This window comes from Urocitellus parryii, chromosome X, assembly GCF_045843805.1.
Source record: "Urocitellus parryii isolate mUroPar1 chromosome X, mUroPar1.hap1, whole genome shotgun sequence".
Classification (NCBI taxonomy): domain Eukaryota; kingdom Metazoa; phylum Chordata; class Mammalia; order Rodentia; family Sciuridae; genus Urocitellus; species Urocitellus parryii.
The window spans coordinates 21,963,350-21,978,779 of record NC_135547.1 but is presented as its reverse complement, the minus strand read 5'-3'; the positions used below and the strand labels follow the sequence as shown (position 1 = coordinate 21,978,779).

The 15,430-nt window shown below is 40.4% G+C and overlaps 1 protein-coding gene across 1 annotated transcript in view; it reads right to left on the bottom strand.

Annotated features, from left to right (window-relative positions):
* The window catches only part of Zdhhc9 (zDHHC palmitoyltransferase 9), a 29,281-nt gene extending 25,244 nt beyond the window's left edge, over positions 1-4,037 (bottom strand). The window contains exons 1-2 of the mRNA XM_077793778.1: positions 3,842-4,037; positions 1,964-2,265 (exon numbers count right to left, since the gene is read on the bottom strand). Coding sequence (XP_077649904.1) covers positions 1,964-2,130 — 167 coding nt within the window. The 5' untranslated portion in view covers positions 2,131-2,265; positions 3,842-4,037. The remainder of the gene's footprint in view (positions 1-1,963; positions 2,266-3,841) is intronic.
* Between the last annotated feature and the right edge of the window lie 11,393 nt (positions 4,038-15,430).

Here is a 15,430-nt window from a genome sequence, read left to right as displayed (position 1 = left end):
AAAATTAAAGTTGCAGGTGGACAGCATGCCTTTATTTTTGTTTATTTTTATTTTTATTTTTTTGTGATGCTAAGGATCAAACCCAGTGACTCTCACATACTAGGCAAGCGCTCTGTCACTGAGCAACAGCCCCAGCCCCAGTGGTAAAGCACTTTTGAGTTCAATCCCCAGTACCCAAAAAAATGAAAGAAATAATTTGCAGATGAAAGTTGTTTTGGAAGAAAATTCAACCAGCCTCTGTCAAACAGTAACTTGGCTAATTATAAGCTTCATCCCATAGCAGTTTTCTTCAGAGGCCTGCAGGGGCCTAAGTGGAAGAGATGCAAGTCAGAGTCTCTCACTGGCTCCAAGATACAAAACGGGCCAAAGAGCAATGGCTTCAAATTCTAAGTTCCCCTGGCCAGTCAAACCAGAGCTTTCCTAAACCTAGGGCTACCAATTCATTCAGAGCCTGGAAGCAGGTCTCATCAATTTCATGAATGATTTCACTCATAAAAATGTAGCTACAGAGGTAGGGGGGACAAAAAGAGAGAGAATGACCACAGAGTTCAGTTTTGCCCTTCCAACAAGAAGCAAGGCAGGAATAAGCAAAAGAAACTTGAGAGAATGACGAGAAGAATGAAAACAAATTGTTTCGTGTCATGCATATGCCTGCCCAGCTGCACATGCTCACTTATACCATACACAAGCACGTGGTGCATGCACACGGGCACACACACACTCAGCCATGAAACTCCGACTGGAAAGCAGCTAAAAGCCCTCAGCAACCTGCCTGATTTCACCAAATACTCCACAAAGTCGGCAGCAATACCAGCAGCAGCAACAGCAAAAGGACCTTTAACAAAGAGCTCCTGTGACCTTACTTTGCTAGCCCTGTGTAAACTGGGGCCTCTCTCCCTCCTGCTATTACTCAAGCCAGATATAATCATTAAAAAGTCTGGCAAAACAGTCCCCAAATACTCTGCATGCACTGGGAAAGCCTATAGCCCATAGAGAGGGACAAAATGAGCCCCAAGGGACCAGAACTCATTTTAATTACCCACAAAGCCTGGCCAAGGAGTCCCCTTCCTATATACCCTGACCACACCCCAACATGGGAGCTCCATTTCCAGGTCACCCATGTACAATGAACCACAGCAGGCTTCCATCAGGTATGGCTCTCAGCCTATACATACACCTCCAGTTCCTCAAGGCCTTCCTTACAGTAATCCCAAAACAATTAACACTGCTCTCATCCCTAGAGTGTAGAGCATTCTCAGCACACCCACTAGTCATGCCACAGTGCCCTAGAATCCAACTGGCCACCTCCCTAGAGAAGTGACCTACACAGACTTCAAACAGTAGCTCTAGTACTAGCTATTACAACACAGAAAAAAAATAACTCCAAGGCTGGTGTCAGGCATACAAAGAATAGAGAGTGCACACTGAGTGATTTTGAGGGAAAGAAAGAGTAACTCACTTTTAAGAAGCATCTATGTGCCATGCCCTCAGCTTGTTTGTGGTACTACTGAGCCTGAAACCAATATGCAGTGAATTGGAGATCCCAATTCCATTGGCTTTTCAATTTACCAGCTATCTGAGAGCTAGAGACTAGGAAATGGGACTAGAATAGCAGATTAAGTATTGTTGGGTGGTATTATAATAACAAGAGTACCCCTAGACTTGGGAAGGGTGGAAAGGAGGCCGTTTGTCCCTAATCTCTTGCCACTGAAAGGGGGAGGAATCTCCCTTATTCCCAAATTTGTCAGGGGTAGCCCCAAATCAGTGCTATAAAATTGGTATCAAAGGTCTTAGTCTTTGTAGGAAGCACATACTCTGCTATAACCACAAAGCAATGAATTCAGTTAGTATCAACTACAGACATTGTTTAAGTCATCCGAGAACTAGCAGCAAACTCCCCAGAAAGAAGGCTCTTCCCCCTGGATCAAAGCAATCATAATTAGGCAACTCAATGGAAACTTACTCGAAGGCAAAGAAGAGTGTGCAGGTCCCCAGGATGAGGAAGAGAGTCAAATAGAAGATCCCCTTTTGCCGGGCCATCATGACACGGCCATCACAGCAAAAGGTGTTCCTGCCAGGGAGTTTCTCCCATTTCCGTGTCACCTTCTTTCTCACCACCATCACAGACATGATTGGAATTCCAGGTCCAAAGTGGGCTTTGTGATTACACGAGAGAAGAAACAGAGGCTGAGACCAGCTTCAAAATCACGTTGCCTGCTATTGATGCTGCTGGGTCAAACATCATCAAAAGTCCAATTTCTAACCCTAAGGAAAAGCACAAAAAGGAAAAAAAATGAGGTAAGAATAAGAAAATGCAGATCAACTTTCCTGTCCCAGAGGCAGAAAAGATCACTGCCCAAAGGAATGGGAATGGGGAAATGGGGGAAGTTAATTTCCAGTCTGTTTGTCCTCTAAAAGGAGAAACAACTAAAAGTTCTCCAAAAAAGAAGTGGGCCACCATTTCTTAAACTGTATGCTTCCAAACTAATATTGATGAATTGACAATCACAGAACTTTGGAACAAAAAGGATTTTATAGGTGATAATCCTCATTATTTGTAAATGAGTAAACTGAAGACCATAAAGAGGGAACAACTTATCCAGCATCACAGAAGCAAAGCTCAAAAAAGAAAAAAGGCAATGACTTCCAGTCCAGGACACTTTCTACCATACCACAGTGTTCTTTAATATTCATTAAGAGGACTCTAAAAATGATAGTAGAGTTTCTGTCCTTAAGGAGCTGTTCCCTTCCCTCCTCCACTTCTTCACCTTCTTCAGTTAGCCACTCAAATATGAATCACACCAGGGAATAACTCGCCCTCTGGCAGGGGTAGGAGGTTCTGGACACTCTGTACACATACAACATATTGTATTTACACAAAACAGATTTCCCCTCATCAAACCCTCTACAACTTCCTGAGTCCGGGAAATGAAATAATCTTGCTGGTCTAGCCTAACATTTGTGGGAATCTTAATGAAACCACATTACAGACTATAGGTGAAAGCCTGACTTAAGCAGAAGAGATTCTAGAATGGTTGGCAACTGAGATGGGTGGTTGTGGGGGCAGGCAGCTGAGACAAGTCATAAGGACGCTTTCTGGGACATTTCTTAAATACAATCTCTGCTCAGCATCCTGAATTCCCAGGCCTACCCTTGCTCGGCCACTGCCATCCTCCCCCTCTCAGGTGTGGGGCTGTGGCCTCTATTTACTGACACAACATGCAAGAATGAGGTGGAAGCCTGCAGTCCGACTGACTGAAAGAAACAACCAAGTCGAGATCATTCCCGGACAGGAGAGGGCAAAGGTCCAAGAGGGACCAGGAGCTGAGCCAGGAAATGAGAAGGTGAAGGCTTGAGAAAGGGGAGGGGGCACCAGAGGTGCACAGAACACTTCCTTTGTGTAAAACTAACCTGGAAAACAATCTCCTCCTGATAAACTGGCCCAGCAGGAGGAGAGAGACCAGGAAGGGGAACCCGGCCTGGGAGAACAAAGATCAAAATCCGTCGGGAAGCAGCGACCAACCCACTAGCCGAGCGTCTGAGGCCCGAGTCCTGGGCCGGGCCGCGGGCGCGGCCTCGGGAGGCCCGCCCTGCCTCTGCCACGCAGCGGACCACCGCCCCAGGCAGGTTGGGACGCGCGCCACATCCACACGCACACGCGTCCACACACTCGTACACACTCACACACGCCCCGCCACGTGTAGTCACCCGGGCTAGGGGCTTGGTGGCTGTCGAGTTGAGAAGGGCGGTGCCAATGTCCCCGCGCCTGGGTGCATCTGAAAGGGAGGCAGCCCACCACGCAAGCCGAGTCCAAGAGACCCCCACCCCCACCCCTTGTTACCTGAACGAGAGAGACCGAACTCGGCCAGCTACTGAGGGCAGGAAGTGCACTGTCCCAAGGGACCGCGTCGGCCGCCAAAGGTGGCAGTGAGTTTTTCTCCCCGGACGGGAGACTGCCTCCTCCTGACAAGGGGCCCCAATAGTCGGGGCCCTAAACCAGCTGTGGCAACCGCCCACCGCTGGCCGAATGGAACGCTCCTCACGTCACCAGGTCGCTCCAGTAGTTGCTCGCTCTCCATTGGCTAAACAGCCTCAGCGCCTCCGCCCCTGGCGCCCCTTCTCAGAACTGCCATTGGCTACCCCTGACGCCACTCGACAGTGTCTCCGCCCACTCCCCCACCCATCTCCCTGCTACTTGCCCACCTGCCAAGTCGCTGCCTGCTTCTTTGGGGTCCGAGCGCCAGTATGTGAAGTGTTGACTTCTATTAATATAGTTATGCAAAGACGTAGGGGAAGGGTAGTGCTGATGGGACAGAGAGGCGGGTACCAATCTCCCCCTACTTATACGCATGGTGAGATACTGAAGCCAACACTAGCTCACAGATCCGGATGCTCACCCCAAACTAGGTCCGCCCTGGGCCTCTCCAGTCCTATTCACATTAAAATCAACCATAACTCCGGGTTTTACTCTTCCTCAGCATAAAGATGAGTCTTCTTCCTCCCAAGTCCCATTCAGTAGTCAGTGACCCCACCTCTGTCTCAGGCACCGTGGCCTGCATTTCTAAGGCTTTCAGAACAAAACAAATAAATATAAAAATGAAGTTGAAAGGGATAACTGTCCTCAAGACCACAGAATCATTTTGACAATACCAAAAACAATTCACTGACATTAAGGGACTTAAGAGAAATTCCACTAAGATGACAAATTTTTCCAGGTGAATAATGAAGGTTGCCAAAAATGTTGTAAATTTCTATTAGATTTGAAGAGCTTATGATAATTAAGGTGGAATCCAAGGCAGAATTTCTACCCAACCAACCAGATTGATCCTTTCCTTCTGCCACCCCCATCTGCAGTTACTGCCACCATGAGTGACTGCTACCAATCCTAGTGAGTCACATCCTTTAGAAGTTTGAGATTGGAGTGGGGAAAAGAGTTGAGAACCAAAATATTTATAGTGTAGACTTTACAAAACATCAGGTCTCTTTCCACAAGGATGGTTCTTGCCTTCCAAATGTAAGAGGCAATATAAGAGTCAAGGTGGCCTCTCCTTATCTGCCACACTGTTGAGAGTGCCTATATCACCAGCCTAGGTTTTCCTGACCTTTACAAAAGTTTCTGTAGAGTGATAGTACTTGGAATTAGTACAGAAAATACTGCCAAATCTCTTGTACCCAATGAAGTTTTTTTTTTTTTTGTTGATTTTAATGAAAGACCACATACATGGTCAAGAACTATTTCTCCTTTACAGTATTTGGATCCCATACAGTATGAAGCAAAAAGCTACATGACAATAATTATATTTGACACTTTTGTGACACCTTTCAATAAAAAAAAATTAAAGGATCAAAAAATCACTAGGTAATTCTCTTATGAGAGATGTGCTATAATTAATGTATAGAGGAAATTATTTCGTTATAAAGCTTCTATTGTTCCTGGACACTCATGCTGATTATAATCATTGGTTTATTCCTTATGAAGCATATGATCAGTATTATTGCTTCCCATTCCACCCCTTTGAATTCTGGAGGGTTCTGGGATTGTACACACTTGGTATGGGAGGGAGAGGAACTTCCCTCAGCCCCATCAGCTCTCTGGATTCCCAAGCCTCTGTATATCAGATGCCCTTAGAAATAACATGGTCATCCCAGCTGCCATCCTTCTGACTGTGGAACAGTCAAAACTAAGCCTCTGCAGCTACCCAAACATACTTTGCCCATAGCTCAGGTGCAAGCGAAGCCTGGGAAGTCTTGGAATCTATGTGTCACAGCAACGCATTCCTGAGCTCTGCCCCTCCCTGCTCTAGGTCACATTCCCTCTGGGATTAAATGGCTATGTAAATCAGGATTGGTTTATTACAATCTTTTTCATCATGCACACGACTAAAAGAAAATTAAGGAAATTTTATGTGGAAAACATTCCATAGCACTTCCTTCTATATAATTACATCATTTTATGTAATCCTTAAAGTCTTAATAGATATACATAACTAAATTGTGACTATAAACTGAGATTTTTATTTCTTTTTTTTTCGTTTCTTTTCTCTTTTCAACAAACTTCCCATTATATGCATCCAAATCAGTGTTGGTTCTTTTGAAGGGGAGTTATAATCATACAATGAGCACTAGAAACACCACTAAAATCAAGGTATAACCCACCGTTTTATAAGATTGTTCATGGTATGGCAGTATATATTCTGGAGTGCTTGTTTAAAAATCTGGCTCCATATTTATGGTTCATTTGTGTGTGTGTGTGTGTGTGTGTGTGTGTGTGTGTGTGTAGGTATAAAATGCTGTTGAAGGCCTCAGATCCTGAGTGCCACTAATGGGCTGAAGCTTGCCTGTAAGTGTTGCTCCAGAGACCATTCAGTGCTACAGCCCTGGAGAGACACACAAAATCATTCTCCACCCTGATTTTGAGTTCTTGATGGCTACTTTTCCTCTATTTTCTTTAGCCCAAAATTTCCTATGTCTCCTTGCCGTCGTCTCCACACACGTGCCCCTTCCCATCCCACCTACCTGCCTTATACTCTACTTCCTACTTTCTAACTAGACAAAAAGTATGCATTTGTAGAATGAATTGATGAGCAAAAGAGAGACCCACAGTATGCCCTGCCCATATATGACCAGCCCAGTATTCTTAAGCGACATCTCTTTCTGTGAGACCTGAGCTATTATTGATGGCATAGAAGAGGCAGGATGGTATGTAGCATAGGAAGAGCACAAGTCTTATGGCCATACAGACCTAGCTTCAAATCCTAGATTAAGTTGCAACTTAATACCTTGTGTAACCTTCAGCAAACAATTTATCCATTCTGAGCCTATTTCCCCATCTGTCAAACAAAGCTAATACAGATGGCCCTTTGTATCAATCAACTGCAGATCAAAAATATTTTGAAGAAAATTACACCTGTACTACACATATACAGACTTTCTTTTCTTATCATTATTCCTTAAATGATGCATCATAGCACCTATTTACACAACATTTGCATTGTATTTGGTATTATACATAATCTGGAGATTATTTAAAGTATATGGGAAGATGTATGTAGGTTATATAAAAATACTACATCATTTTATATGAGAGACTTGAGCATTGGTGGATTTTTTAATTCATAGGGGTCCTGGAACCAACCCCATGCAGATACCAAGAGACAATTGTACCTACCACATAGAGTTAGAGTTATAAAGAGGATAAAATGTCTGGCATATAGGAGAAACACAATCAATGAATATTATAATGGCATCTATGCAATGGCCATCTCTCATTTCTCTCCTTCAGCCACACTGCCAAATGGAGATAAAGAAGTAAGAAGAATGAGACCCATTATTTATTTCATAGAGCCTGTGCTGTCCATATTCCACCATGTTTTCAAAGCCTTTAAATTCATCGCTGAATTTAGAGGGAAGAGTCAGACGAGAGATGTGCCAAGAAAGTATCAAATGTTCTGACTGGCTGCTTGGTTTCCCAGTCCCTCACCTCACCCTGTGATTGGAAAAAGCTTGGGCAGTTAAACTACTTCTAGGCAATGGCTGTTCTTTAGCACCATCTTCTCAAGTGAACCCTCCACACTGCTGCCACACTATCTGTATCAACAGGTGAGAGATAAATAGAACAGCTCTCATTAAGCACTTCCTGTGTTCATAGAACTATTCTGGGATTGTTGGCTCTTCTCTGAGGCTAAGTAGTATCTTTAAGATGCCAGGACATGAAAGCCAAATGTAGAAAAAAAGCCAATAAAAACTATCTGGGGTGGCAGGGAAAGTGTCCATCACAATCCAACTGAGACTCTGTTTCAGGTGTCAGAAACCAAGCCCCTGTTTCTCTCTCTCTGACTCCTGGTTTCTCCTGCTTGTGCCCAATTTGGATTTATCTGTGGATTTCTAACTCCACTCAGAAGAGTTTTAGGTATTATGCTTAAACCCTCAATACTAGCCCTAAGACAATCCTCCCACTAAAAAAAAATCATAACAGCAATAGAGGCCATTTATTCAGGACCTTCTCTGAACCAGGGATTGTGCTAAGTGCTTCGTTGGTACAGATAAGGTTCCCAGATTATGGTGTAAACATGATGGCCAAGTGAGAGCATTTGATACTTTCTTGGCACATCCCTCGTCTGACTCTGCCTAGCCCTCTCATTCCAGAAGCTGACCTCAAAACATTGTGTAGTCCAAAAATATAAACCGGTTTATCAGTCAATCATCAAGTACGTATTGAGCACCCACAGTTGCCCAGCCTGTACTAGGCACTATGGGAAATACCAAAGGAGTATATGACATGATCCTAGCCTCCAAGGAAATTAAAATACTCTAAGGGAAAAAAGAACATGTGCTATCATTAAAGATAAATACAAAACAGTTCAGAGTAAAATTCTCAACTATGCATAGCAGAGTCTCTATCTTCTTAAGGAGAGCTTGCCTCAAAAGATTGTACCCTTTTGGGCTGGGAGTGTAGTTCAGTGATAGAGCACTTACCTTGCATGTGCAAGGCCTTGGGTTCAGTTTCCAGAACTGCAATTTTTTTTAAGTGGTTGTACTCTCTTTTTATTAATTTACTCTTCTCTGTTGGTAGAAGAGTAAATTAATTAAAAAAATCTTTCAGTAAGGCTATTTGGCAGTACCTCTTAATGTTTTTACATTATATAACTGTTGACCTAAGAATTTTATATCCCTTAAAAATACTGGCACAAATGTTCAAAAATGTATACTCAAATTTGGTCACTATAGCATTGTTTGTCATTGTAAAAATCAGCAAACAAAAAGTCCATTAACTATTACACATTCATTGTGGAGTACTATTTAACTGTTATAAATAATATTACCCAGCTACTCAGAAGGCTGAGGCAGGAGGATTCTGAGTTCAAGGCCAGCCTGGCAACATAGAAAGAGAACATGATTAAAAATTAATAATAATAATAATAATAATAATAATAATATAAAAAGAGTAGATCATCACTTTTATGTCTGTGTGTATATTCTAATTTAAAAAAAAAAACTTCTGGGCTGGGGATGTGGCTCAAGCAGTAGCGCTCTCGCCTGGCATGCGTGTGGCCCGGGTTCGATCCTCAGCACCACATACCAACAAAGATGTTGTGTCCGCCGAGAACTAAAAAATAAATATTAAAAAAAAATTCTCTCTCTCTCTCTCTCTCTCTCTCTCTCTCTCTTTTTAAAAATAAATAAATAAATAACTTCTTTGTGGTACTGGGGATTAAATCCAGTGACCATCTATTACTGAGCCACATCCTCAGCCATTTTTATTTTATTACAAGACAAGTTTCTGCTAAGTTGCTGAGGCTGGCTTTGAACTTGTGATCTTCCTGCCTCAGTCTCCCCAGTCAGTGGGATTACAGGCATGTACTACCATGCCCAGTTTTCAACAACAACTTTATATTAAAACTATTTTCTTAAAAATTGAATATCTATGTGGTAAGATGCCAGGTGTCCCAAATATACATTATATTTGAAAAATGAGTATCTAAACATCTAGTGGTATCTAAAAATCCAACTTCTCTAAAATAGATAAAAACTGTGTGTGTGTGTGTGTGTGTGTGTGTGTGTGTGTGTGTGTGTGATTTTATATATGTATGCTTACTTTAAGAGTCTGGAAGTATATATAGAAAAAAAGGTTACCTCTGAGGAATGGAAGTGATGAGAAAACCTTCAAGTTTTGCATTATACACATCTTTATGTCTGAATTAGTTGCAAGGGGCATGTGTTAATTTTAAGACTTAAGGGTTATTATAAAGCTGTACACCTCTCACTCAATATGGTAAAATAACTATATGCATTTATCTCCTCTCCTTCCTGAGATACCATTAGAATTATGAGATAGAGATTGAAAAGCTATAAGACCATCACAAAGAAAAGAGGGACATCAGATGATAATATATTCCACAAACTTCTGGAAGATAGAAATAGAAAGTGAGGGTATTAACTGAACACACAAGAATTAATGCCAATTATGAAGCTAACCAGTCTAAGAAGAGACTTTAGAGAACATAAAAGGAAGACTCCAGGGAAGTCTGCAAAAGAAATGGTATGATTAAGAGCCAGGGATATCTGGGATATAATAAAGACACAGAACACAAGAAACAAACAAAAAGGAAGACAATAAAGAAATGCCAGGAAAAACAAAAGTTATACAAGAAGTTCATGGATCAAATGTGAAGAAATCAGTTCAAATTAACATCATAAGTTAGGCACCATGGCATATACCTACAATCGTAACTACTCAAGAGAATGAGACAAGAAGATCACAAGTTTAAGGCCAGCCTAGGAAATTTAGCAAGACCATCTCACAATAAATAATAAAAAGGGTTTGGGATGTAACTCAGTGTTAGAGCACTTGCCTACCATGTGCAAGGTGCTGGGTTCAATCACCGCTACCAACAACAAAATTAACATAGGGAAGTGGGCTTCAAGAAGAATAAAATTTATTCTGAGCAATAAATAATATTTTAAAAAGCTGGAAGATAGCAGAGATATAATAAAGAAACTATATATTTCGCCTGTCTACCGCAGAAACAAAAACAAAAAAAAAAAGCAGGGATTTAAAGAATATCCAAAATTGTCCCAAAATGTTATTTTCCAATAATGACAATAATAAATGATATAGAGCAATGATTGGAGGTTATGACATTGGAACTATAAAGAAGAAAAAATGTAATTGGGGCACAATCTTTATACTGAAAAATATTTCTACAATCATAATAATATAAACTCTACATTTATTAATTTACAACTTTTGGGATCCAACCTAGAGAAAAATCACAGGAAACTTAATTACAAGTATAAAGTAAATGTTAACACACAATGTAAAAACATAGCTTGCAGAAGTTAGAAAATAGAATTAGAGGAGGTGGAGGGATATATAGAAGCACTAATATTCTAATTTTAGTAAATATAGAATCTTAAAGATACTTTCTATAGATGAACAAAAATTAGAGGTTTTTTTGGTATCTTATTTAAAGGCACAAAGACAACCAATAAGATGTAACAAAAAAATAAATCTGCAGATTAAAATGGATGTTTGTGTGGAAAGGAGCTAAACAGAGGAACTAAAAATAGTGATGTATTAGGAAGAGAGGTAGTGCTATAGTCTAAGTGAGTTAAATCTCCATCTATCAGAGAAGGAAGTCAATAAATGATGTCTAGATCTGGTAAACCAAGGAAGGATGTACAAAGAAAGAATTATTTCAATATTCCCCTTATTGGTCTCCCTGCTTCCACCCTTCCCCCTTTCAGTCTATTATTATCACAGCAGCCAGAGATTTTTTTAAACTTAATTCAGACTTTGTAACCCATGGTTTGTCCAATAGTTTCCCATTTCACTCAGAACAAAAGCTAAAGTAATTGCAATGGTTCACTAAGCCTTACACATTCATCTGCCTCACCATCCCCTGTGCATCTCCTGCTACTCCCCTTGATCATTCCTCACCAGCCCCAGTGACTTCTTTGCCATCCCTTGAACAAACTAGATATGTTCCCACATTGCCACCAGCTATTCTTTCTGCCTAGAATTATCTTTCTCCAGATATTTGCATGACTTGTTCTATTATGTCCTCAGGTCCTTACTCAAGATGTCTACTTTTCAGACAGGTTTTCCCTGGCTACCCTATTTGAAATTGCAGCCCCTGCCCAAGAACTCCCTATCTCCTTTCCTAGCTCTGTCTTTCTCCATAGCATTTACCGTATTTCAAAGTACTACATATTTTAGTTATTTATCTTGTTCATTGCTGCTCTTCCTGGCTAGAATGTAAACTCAGTAAGAGCAGGGATAGTCATCTGTTTGGCTTGCTGCCCTGTTCCCTTAGAACAGTGACTGGCACACAGTAGGTATTTGTTAATGGGCTAAATTGTATCCTCCCAAAATTCATATATTGAAGTTCCAACCCTTAGTACCTCAGAACATAACAGTACTTGGAGATGTCTTCACTAATCTGATTAAATTAAAATAAGGCCATTGAGGTAAATTCATAGTCTGATATAACTGTTGTCTTTAGAAAATGAGAAAGAGATACCAAGGATGCATGTGAAGAGACAGCAAGACAGCAGCCATCTTCAAAGCAAGGAGATAGACCTGGACATTTTCTTCCCTATGTCCCTTAGAGGAAATCACCATTTCTGACACCTTGATCTTTGACCTTCAACCTCCAGAAATGTGAAAAAATAAATTTGTATTATTTAAGCCACCTAGTCTGCAGTATTTTATTGTGGCAGCCCTAGCAAATGAATACAGTGCTCAATAAACAGTTCATTTAAATGAATGAAGAAACAAGTTGTGTGAGTCAGTTTTCTATTGCTATAACAAAAAATGTGAGGCTGGTTGCTTTTATTAAAAAAAAAAAAAGTGGTTGGGCTGGGGTTGTAGCTCAGTGGTAGACTGCCTGCCTAGCAAGGGTGAGGCATTGAGTTCGATCCTCAGCCCCACATAAAAATAAATAAATAAAAATAAAGGTATGGTATACATCTACAATTAAAAAATATACTTAAAAAATAAACAAAATAGGTTAATTCAGCTTACATTTCTGGATTTTCTAAAGCACATACCCCATCTTCTTGGCTCTGCTAAGGGCCTTCTGGTTTCATCACAACATGGTAGATGGGATCATAGTGGGAACACAAGTGAGAGGGCAAGATCACATGGCAAGACAGAAATCCAAAGAAATTCAGGTGCCAGGCTCACTCTTTTCACAATAACCTGATCTCAGAGGAACTAAGTAGGGCCCTGTGAGAACTATATTAATCTATTCCAAGTTGATGTTCCCAGAGACCTAATCATCTCCCAATAAGCCCTACATTTTAAAGTTTCCACTACCTCAATACCACCAAAATGGGAACAAAGCTTCCAGCACATGAACCTTTGGAGGAAAAATCACATTCAAACCATAGCACAGGTGAATGGCTATGGGAGGACCATTAGGAAAATCCAAACCAGAAAGACAAAAGTAGTAACCCTTAAAGAATGGAACTATAGGTAAAGAGAGATGAGGCAGGATGTAGTTGCTTTTCATTGTAAATAAATCCTCTGGTGCTATTTAATTTTTACATAGATGAATGTATTATTTTGATAAAAATTTTTAAATGTTAATTTTTAAAAAAGAGTTTTTTACATAATTCTTAAAAATATAGATTCATGAGGTTTTCTACTAGTGATTCTTCATGAGGGCAATTTTGCCCCCCTCCAGGAGATATTTGCCAATATCTAGAAACGTTTTTGGTTGTCACACTCTGAGGAAGTACTACCAGCAATGGGAACACTGCCAAAACTCTCACAATGCACAGGACAGTTCCCTGCAACAAAGAATTATTCAACCCAGAATGTCAATAGGGGTGAAATTAAGGAACTCTTTTTCACACAAATGTATAGATGATAGTGCCATTACAAGTTACTAAGGAAAGTTGTGGCTGTTAGTAAACGGAGTCAACATATGAGAACGTAACACAGAAAGCCTAAGAGTCTATCCCACAATCCTTTTTTGGTACCTCTGTTGGGGAAAAATTCTGAGCTGAAAGATAGTTCTTATGGCAGTGCTAGAATATAAGAGGCATATGGAATGTAGAGAGACTGACTTCTGTCCATAGATACTTAAACAAGCCTTCACTATCCATAAATGCAAGTGAATGGTTCATGCCATATCACCTCACTCTCACTTCATAGCCTCTTTCTACCAATCTAACCCATCCCCTTTGCTCTTCACAAATCAACACCAAACACTGCCTTCTTTCTTTTATCCCAAATCCCAAATCCAGGCTTTCTCCCAGACCACAAACTCGGGCTGGCAGGCATTTTCTGCATCTTTGAGCCAAGGGTTCACCCTTCTGTCATTTACACGGTACCTCCATGATGAAATCTACTCTAATTCCTTTGAAAAGAGTGAATGATTTCTTAACTGATTTCATTTTATTTATTTACTTATTTGGCAGTGCTGGGATCAAACCCAGGGCCTCATACATGGTGAGTAAGTGATCTACCACTGAGACATATCCTCCATCCCTTACTGATTTTCATCCTGCTAAAAACACAACCACCTCCTTGTCCAACAACCTATCAAAAGCAATTACTTTTTTCCTCATACATTTTTTTTCTCTTTTAATTAGTTCTTTTTAGTTATACATGACAGTAGAATTCATTTTGACCTAAAAGCATGGAATATATCTTGTTCTAATTCAGTCCCCCAGTACCTCTCCTTCCCCTCTCCTCCTCCCCCTCTCTCCTCCTTTCCCTCAATTGATATTTCTGCCATTTACCCATAGGTTTTTTTTTTTAATTAATTTGTTGTGGATGGGGCTGGGGTTGTGGTTCAGTGGTAGAGCACTTGCCTAGCATGTGTTAGGCACTGCTCTATAAATAAATAAAATGAAGGTTCATTGACAACTAAAAAATATATATTTAAAAAATCTCTTGTGGGGCTGGGGATGTGGCTCAAGCAGTAGCGCTCTCGCCTGGCATGCTTGCAGCCCAGGTTCGATCCTCAGCACCACATACAAACAAAGATGTTGTGTCCGCCGATAACTAAAAAATAAATATTAAAATTCTCTCTCTCTCTCTCTCTCTCTCTCTCTCTCTCAAAAAATTCTTGTGGATGTACACAATGGTGCTTTCATATATGAACATAGGAAAGTTAGGTCTGATTCATTCTATTATCTTTCCTATTCCCATCCCTTCTCCCTTCCTTTCATTCCTCTTTGTCTCATCCAATGAACTTCTGTTCTTCCCCTCCCCTTTGTTGTGGATTAGCTTCCAGATATCAGAGAGAACATTCTACATTTGGTTTTTCTAGAATTGGCTTATTTCACTTAACATGATAGCCTCAAAATCCACTCATTTACCAGCAAATGTCATAAAACATCTACTTTTTCATATATACACTAAGGAAATATTAAATGTCAGGATCTGATAGGTGTATTAGTTGCTGTGTGTTCATGATAAATGGCCATGTTAATGTTTTGTGCAGCTAGAAATGTTTTATACAAATGTCTGGTGACCTGGTCTAGAAATACAGTTTCCAAGGAGGGAATTGAGAAGGATCAAGGGCAGTTACTACTCCACACTACTACTCAGAGCATTCATTTTCACCATGAAGAGCAGCATTTTTATACTATCAGGTATGGAGAGCTTGCTAGGGAAGGGAAAATATCCTGTTTCAGAACCAGTGCATTGTGGAATATCTGTAAAAGAAAACACATGGAAATAATAACTGTAGTCAACTTCAAGGGAAGAAAATTTGGAGATAAGGAAGAAAGACAGACATAATTTTCATTGTATATCCTCTCATAATTTTAGGATTTTGTTCCACATGGATACATTAGCTACACAAAAATACTTAATTTTATATCAATATACTGCACAAAACTATAATATTTAGAATATTATGCAAAACCACAATATTTGGATCTTAAACCAAATCTCTATCCACTTACAATT